Source organism: Zingiber officinale, chromosome 3A, assembly GCF_018446385.1.
Source record: "Zingiber officinale cultivar Zhangliang chromosome 3A, Zo_v1.1, whole genome shotgun sequence".
NCBI classification, from domain to species: Eukaryota; Viridiplantae; Streptophyta; class Magnoliopsida; order Zingiberales; family Zingiberaceae; genus Zingiber; species Zingiber officinale.
Window position 1 is genome coordinate 157,995,834 of NC_055990.1, and position 8,359 is coordinate 158,004,192.

General features: G+C 40.7%; 1 protein-coding gene across 1 annotated transcript; it reads left to right on the forward strand.

The window, feature by feature from the left end:
• Positions 1 to 2,766: 2,766 nt before the first annotated feature.
• Positions 2,767 to 3,532, forward strand: LOC122050818. Its single transcript, XM_042611691.1, has 3 exons — positions 2,767 to 2,950; positions 3,113 to 3,186; positions 3,254 to 3,532. Exons 1-3 carry the CDS (start codon positions 2,767 to 2,769, stop codon positions 3,530 to 3,532), a joined length of 537 nt encoding a protein of 178 aa, XP_042467625.1.
• Positions 3,533 to 8,359: the final 4,827 nt, after the last annotated feature.

Consider the following 8,359-nt stretch of genomic DNA (forward strand, 5'->3'; position numbering starts at 1 on the left):
TTGGAGTGCTGACAAAGATTGTATTACTCTTCGAAAGATACTGACTGTAGAAGTATACATCCCTTGATCTTTCAATCTTATCGAGTCATAGCTGTAGTCGTTTAATTGGAGTGTTGACCATGATTGTATTTATTCTTTGTGAGACACTTGACTCAATTCTTAGTCATTTGCAACACATGTAATGCAATCCTTCTAACTCATCTATTTTAACCTCGACTTAGGTCTTATTGATTTAGACTCAAGTCTAGATTTTTACTAAGTGGGCTTGATCTTCTATCTAAAGACCTTCATTAGCTCTGTTTTTGGATAGTTTAAACACATTATCCTTAACTTTATGACTTTAGTCAAATGGCCCATACAAAGCCTTGACCATCATTATACCCATGGTATAATTTTGTTGTCCTTCCTTTTAAGGCATGGTTCTCACATAGGAAAATTCTATTCTTTCTTGCAAGTAATTCTCCCATCGCTTGAGGTTTACTTTTAGATGTGCTAGGACATCTTTTGATAGTAACTTTAAAAGATACATTTTCTTCAAGTAATACAGTGCCTTTTACTGTCATCGCTTGAAGACAATTATGGAGAATTTCTCTAATTTTTCTCTAGTAGGAGTAGGACCCACAGTCGCCATAATCGTCAATATCATCTTAAGATTGTAGGATATTTTTTCTCAAAGAAAATTTGGGTATGTTGACCTTCGGTGTTGAGATCTAACAGTTGGGCCCGGTTAGTTAGTCATCTCGATGATAAGTTAATGACTCTAACCGGTGGAGCTCGGTATGGTGATGTGGGCATTGTCCCATTTATACTCTCGACATCCCCTTTCGGTTATCGAAGTACCCCTTCGGGTAAGAGACATACCTTTCTTGGTATCGTCGCTACCGACCTAATCTTGTCGGTCGTCGAGTTATCCCTTCAGATATCAACACAACCCCTTTGGGTAAACTTATCCCTAAGGATAAGAGTATTAAGGTTGAGGTGAAGGCTAGGCCTTTTTTTCTTAAGACGATATTGTCCCGCCCAGGTGCTTACGGTTTATTGGCAATCGTCTCCCAAGATACAATGACTTGTGTCTCGAAATAGGAGCACTCCAAATTTCGAGCCCTATCAAACTTTCAAAGCCTTGAAACTCTTAAGAGAGGAGAGAGAGAATATAACCCAAGAGGAGAATTCACAACTTGAAAATTGAGTGTGAATTGAGTGATTTGAGTGGAAGGAATGAGGTTTGTTTTATAGGAATGAAGGGTTACTCCCAAGAGGTGAAAGGTTTCTTCCAAGAGGTGAAAAGATATGAGATGTGTCTTTTCCCTTAAACCTTTATACTTAAATATTTTTATTAAACCTTTTCATTATGATTAATTTAATTGATTAATATAATTAACTATTTACTTAATCTATTGTAAATATTAATTAATTAATATCACAATGATTAATCTTTTAATCAATTAATAAATTAATTAATGAAATTAATTATAATTTCATACCCCTCAATAGTTTCACATACTCGAGTTAGCGTTCATCCATGAATTCTCCTCTTAGATTCTCTTCTCTCTCCCCTCTCTTAAGAGTTTCAACGCTTCGAAAGTTCGGCAAGGCTCGAAATTTGGAGTGCTCCTATTTCAAGACGTAAGTCGTTGGATCTTGGGAGACAATTGCCAATAAACCGTAAACACCTAGGCGGGCTAATATCGTCTTAAGAAAAGAAGGCATAGCCTTCACTTCAACCTTAATACTCTTATCCTTAAGGATAAGTTTACCCAAAGGGGTTGCATTGATATCCGAAGGGATAACTCGACGACCGACGAGATTAGGTCAATAACGACGATACCAAGAAGGATATTCTCTTACCCGAAAGGGTACATCAATAATCGAAAGAGGATGTCGAGAGTATAAATGGGACAAGATCCATATGGCCATACCAAGCTCCATTAATCCATATACCCATACTTAAAAATATCTAAGAGCATCCACAATGGGAGCTCTTTTAGAGCTCCCACTGTGACGTGGCAGCAGCGAAAAACCTCCCTCGCATAATGGGAGCGAGGTTTTTCGCTTTACATGAAAAAGCGGCTCCATGGCTATGGAACCGCTTTTTTCATGTTTTTTATTTTTTTTTATATTATTTTATTTTAATAGTTATAAAAAAATGTTAACGGTTAAAATTTTTTATATATATTATGTCGTTGAACAACGACTATATTAGTCGTTGTTCAACGGTTAAATTTATTTTTTTAATTTATTTTTTTTATAAATACATGATCGATTTCATATTTTTTTCATCCATCTCGTTGTTATCTTCGCTTCCGATTTCTTTCCTCAACTCTCTATATTTTTCAACCATAAAAATATCTTGATTTATTTCAAATGACTCAAAATCCAGATTGATCTGTGCTCCATGAATTCTGGAGAAATGAATTGACGGAAGATGCGGAGGATATAGATGAACGAAGAATGCTCCAACTATATGGGCAGCGACAAACGGTCAAAGAACTCAAAGTTCTTCCAGTAGAACACAGAGGAGAAGGTATTTGAATCAGGATCGTGAAGTTGGGCATGCTCGTCTTTTCAATGATTACTTTTCTGATGATCCGGTATAACCTGATGACATATTTCGACGTCGATTTCGAATGCAAAAAGAGTTATTCCTTCATATAGTTGATGCCGTGAAAAATCATTCCGAATATTTTCAATGGAAGGTCGATGCAACGGGGAAAAAAGCTTTGTCACCACTTCAGAAATGCACAACGGCTATTCGTCAATTAGCGTATGGAGTCCCTGATGATCATTATGATGAGTATCTACGGATTGCTGAAACAACTGTCATCCAATGTTTATATCAACTTTTGTCGATGTGTAATTGAAGTGTTCGGGGCCCAATATTTAAGAAGACCTAATGCTGCTGATATCCAACACTTACTTGAAATGCATGAGCAGAGACATGGTTTCCCTGGTATGTTGGGCAGTCTTGATTGTATGCATTGGCAATGGAAAATTTGCCCCGTCACTTGGAAAGGCTAGTTTACTCAAGGAGATCATGGCGTCCCAACAATTGTGCTCGAAGTCGTTGCATCTTCGGACTTATGGATATGGCATGCCTTTTTTGGAATTGCAGGATCACGTAATGATATCAATGTGCTTAACGAATCGCCATTATTCAACGACGTCTTACAAGGGAATGCACCCAAGGTTAATTTTACGATTAATAATACACAATATACAAAAGGATATTATCTGACCGATGGGATCTATCCAGAATGGGCTACTTTCGTCAAGAGCTCTGCCCCAGGATCCCAAGAGAAAAATATTTAAGGAACGACAGGAGGTCGCGAGAAAGGATGTTGAGAGGGTATTTGGGGTGCTCCAATCACGATGGGCAATGATAAGAGGTCCAGGACGATTTTGGTACAAGGATAATTTGAAGGACATCATGTATACCTGTATTATTTTGCACAACATGATTATTGAGAATGAGGGAGATGCAGTAGTCAATTGGTCGGACGATGAAGGAGATCCTCAATCACAAATATTTTAAGGCTCCACTCAAGAATTCCAAGCATACATCCGCAGAAATTACGAGTTAAGTGGTAATCAACTTCGAGCAGAATTAGTTGAGTATATTTGGGCACTCTATAATTGTAATCAGTGAAAAAATAATTTATTAATTGCGATATATGTATTGTGATATTTATGTAATTTTTTAATTATGAAAGTTATTTTATGTTAGTAATTTATGAATTTAAATTTTATTAAAATGTAATTATATAAAATGTAAATATGAAGAAAGATAATAAAATATATATAATGAAAGGTGTGGGACCCATGAAGAAGTTGTTGAGAGATTTTTTGATAATGGAGAGGGGTATGAGGTTTTTAACTTTTGATGTGGCGTAGATGTGACAACGAAAGAGCTCTCAATGGGCTCTAACCACTGTGGATGCCCTAAAGAGAGGGGGAGTATAGGTTAACAGGGAGGATCGCATTATTATAGGAACACTGCAAAAAAAAAGTATATTGTGTGATTTGGGCACGCCGTTAAAAATTTATTATAGGGAGACCAAAAATATTTTAAGAGTGTGATTTGGAGCACAGTTAAAAATTTATTTTAAAAGATATATTTTTAATAGTGTACTTTTACGCGCCATTAATATTTAATTTTAACAGCACGCATTGTGTGCTGTCAAAAGTATATTTAACTGCATATTATTTTTGCACGCTGTTATTTGTAAAAATATAATATTATCTGCAGCACACTTAATTGGGTGTGCTGTAAAAACTATTATTAATGGCACGCCCTAATCATGCACTGTTAATGACGCGTTGCGGAAAGGCGTATTTGTTGTAGTGGTCACACACACTAAAAAAATTCTAAAAGACGTAAAATAAGTTAAAGAATAAGATTCTTAGATCAAGAGATAAATGTTTGGTTGAACCATACATAAGTCAAATATGGAAATATTTGTCGTAATGGAAGCACGAATGAGTTACATCTCTTATGGAAGAGTTGGACCAAATTTGGTTTAATCATGAATTAGTCATGAACCAACTTAGTTTAGTTGTAAACCAAACAAAGAGGTTAATGAGCTAATTTTTTGTTAAGGGATAATGGGTTAGATTTGGGCTTTCTAATCCAACTCATTAATGAGGGTTATATATTGATCTGGTTGAAAGAAGATTATATACATGAGATCATTAATTGGCTTGTAAGGTTTTTGAAAAATCTTAACCCAATTTATCTTCTCCTTTCCCTCTCCCCTCTCTCTTTGCCACCGCCAACAAGGGGAAGCCCTTCCCCTTGTTGCCATAACGACCACAAGGAAGAAATCTCTTCCTTGTGTACTTCTCTTCCTCTTCCTCTTAATCCCTCTTCTCCGCTCATCGCTAGTAACTTTCGAAGAAGAGACATGTACTCAAGGAGTTATTTTTTAGGAACTCTGCGTGGATACGAATAGAGGCAAGGTTCGACAATGTCGCTACTGTTGATGCCCTTTTCGTTACAGGTCATCCGTAAGGTACACCTAGTGTAAATTTACTTTCCGTAAAAAATTAATTATGCGATCATGTTTGGCATGTTGTATTCTTGTATGCGTGTGGTGCGTGTGATGTAATAATTTAAGAATTATTATTATTTTATTTTTTGCTGTGCATGTTTACGAAATATGTTTTAGCACACACCGCATCGAGCATATCCCAATAGATAGGACCCACTGTAGTTGACTTTTACTTAACCAAACTTGAATATTTAGGGTGAGTATACTAAGCAAGTTCAATCAAAACTGAGTCTCATCTAAACAGTGTTGGTGCAACCTTAGGTCAAGGTTGACCTAGTTGACCAGACTTGAGTTGACTTGACTCGAGTTGTGTTTTTGATGTTTGACGAGTTATGTTTGACAATGTTTGACGTGAACAGAAAAGTTGTATCTTGATGTTTTACAAGGATACAAGCTTGGGAGATTGTGGGTGCAACCCGTGGTCAAGGTTGACCTGGTTGACCCGAGGTGAGTTGACCTGACTCGGAAAAGTCCAAGCAGGGAGCTTGGCATGGGAAAAGTCCAAGCAGGGAGTTTGGCATGGTGAAAAGTCCAAGCAGGGAGCTTGGCACGGGAAAAGTCCAAGTATGGAGACTTGGCACGGAGAAGTCCAAGTATGGAAGCTTGGCACATGGGAAGTCGGAGAGGGCTCGGTAGCCTGCTCTCCTGACCGTATTGAGAGGGCTCGGAGCTCGCTCTGGACCGGATGGAAGTCGAGAGGGCTCTGAGCTCGCCCCGAACTGTGGTCGAGAGGGCTCTGAGCTCGCTCCTCGAACCGTGGTCGAGAGGGCTCGAGCTGCTCTCCGACCGGATGTTGAAAGTCCCGTGAGTGAAGCCAGGCGGTGGGAAAGTCCCGTGAGTGAAGCCAGGCCAGGAAAATCCTAGTGAGTGAAGCTAGGTGAAAGTCCCGTGAGTGAAGCTGGGAAAGTCCTAGTGAGTGAAGCCAGGCGGTGGGAAAGTCCCGGTGAGTGAAGCCATGTGAAAGTCTAGGTGGTTGAAATCCTGGTGAGTGAAGTAGGCGGTGAAAATCCTAGTGAGTGAAGCTAGGTGAAAGTCCCGTGAGTGAAGCCGAGAGGTGAAAGTCCCGTGAGTGAAGCCAAGCAGTGAAAAAAGTGAGGCGGTGAAAATCCTAGTGAGTGAAGCTATGTGAAAGTCCCGGTGAATGAACCAGGCAAGGAAAATCCAGATGGATCAAGGGTGATCGGACATCCGGTGTTGAGAAGGTCAAGTAGGTCAAGGGAGTGACCGGATACTTGACACGAAGAGAAAAGTCCAAGTGGGTCAAAGGGATTGACCGGACACTTGGTAGGGAGTCTTAGCAGTCAGGGAGTGACCGGATGCTAAGCATGAGATACCAATAGGTCAAGGTTGACCGGATATTGGTTTGAAGGCGTGGGACTTGGTTTGGGCAAAATAAGAGCCGGATCGATCGCTGGATCGATCCGGATACATCGGTTATCTGATCGGTCCGGTGACCGATCAAGAACCAAACAAGATGCTATCAGATAGTTATCCGATCGGCCCGCACCGATCGTAAGCGAACGAAGGCAAAGAGAAAGGAGGGATCGGCGTGGACCGATCCACACGCACCTAATCGGTCCACGCACCGATCGTGAGACGATCGAGAGTTGGGCGAGTTCTCTGTGAAGAGTGCTGTCGGGCTGGGGACCGATCAGCATAGGTCCCGATCGGTCCCCAAGACCGATCGAGGTTCTCTGGACCGATCGGTGGAGCCTGATCGGTCCAGATATAGCCGTTATGAGTGACAACGGCTATCTCCGGCTTTTATTTGTCTTCTTCTTCGCAAGTTATAAAAGGAGATCGAGGGCTTCTACAAGAACGTATCTTCTTCTTCCTCCTCTGAACCGAGCTGCTGTTCTGCTTGAGCTTTGCTGAGCTCCGAAGCTTCGTGTGAGCTTCTTCGACTGAGTTGCTTGTTGGCATTAGTCCGTGAAGTTGGTGCTTCATCCGGGACTTCAGTCGACGAGAAGGCAAGCGAGTATTTGTACATTCATTGTGTATTTTGTTCTTGCTCTTCTTTGTAATTTCCATATTGCTGTTGCAAACTATTGTGGCGAGGTTTCTCCACCCACAAGGAGTATTTATTAGCCGGTTCTCCGGGGACTCATCCACCGACGGATTGATAGGCTTCGTCCACCTTACGGACACGCCGAGGAGTAGGAGTTTATCTCCGAACCTCGTTACATCGCTGCGTGTTGAGGTTTGATCTTCTTGTCTTTGTTTCTTTGTTTTATTTTCCGCTGCACTAACGTCAACTTGTAGAAAGAAACGAAGATTTGGGGTCGGCTATTCACACCCCCCCTCTCTAGCCGCGACCATCGATCCTAACAAACAGAGTCTAATTTCATATGGGTTATATTTGACCCATTTTAACTTTGACTGACATATCAACTTGACTTTTGACTCCATGGGACATTTGGGGGTTGCAAAAAACTATCACATCACAAGCATCCCCTTCAAGTCTAGTCAAAAGAGGTGTAGTTTAACTGACTAACTATATTGAGTTGTCCTTTTGCCCCCAATGCTAATCTGTCATAAACGATGAGTATGAGTTGTCAGCATTCCTATGGGACCATTAGCCGAGTCTTGGTCACTGAAGAGTTAAAGCATCATATTTAATGAGCATGGTATGCGAGATCACATATCATGCTTATGATTGGTGCACTATACCACTGCATTAATGGGCGACATGAGGTATCCACCTCGAGCTACAGGAGCACCATACCGCCTTAACTACAAAGGCGTGCGGTGACATGTCTTCTCATGTAACCTAATCCAACAGTAATGGTGTGTTGGTGCCTATTTAACTTCTGCATATAATAGTTGCGCATTTGAATTACCTTGGAGATTGATGTGTTACTCCGTAACTTATCACTACCACGCTTTAATCGAGAGAGGTTTCCATTATTATGACCACCCGGTTGAGCAGTTGGACGATTGTGATGAGATCTCGCAACTACCTTTAACCATCCAACGACTAGGCGAGTTAATGTGACAACCCTATTGTGCTCCCACTGAGGTATATTAGGTCATCCGAAAGCGACATCGTCTTTATTCCATTTTGTTGCTTCTTGCCTTCATCTTCCTCCATTCTTCATCTGTCTCCACAGTAAGTTCGTCATCCTTCTCTCTTCATTTTCGATCCCTTCCTTCTACATTGTGCTTTTGTTTCTGGACCTCATGACCATTGCAAACTCTATTATGCATTGGTATGAGTCCCATAGGAATGTATATACGAGGGGTGTAGAGATGCATCTCCGGATATCTTATGGTATTCCCTTTGGTGACAAGATCCAATCTCGATGCCAGAG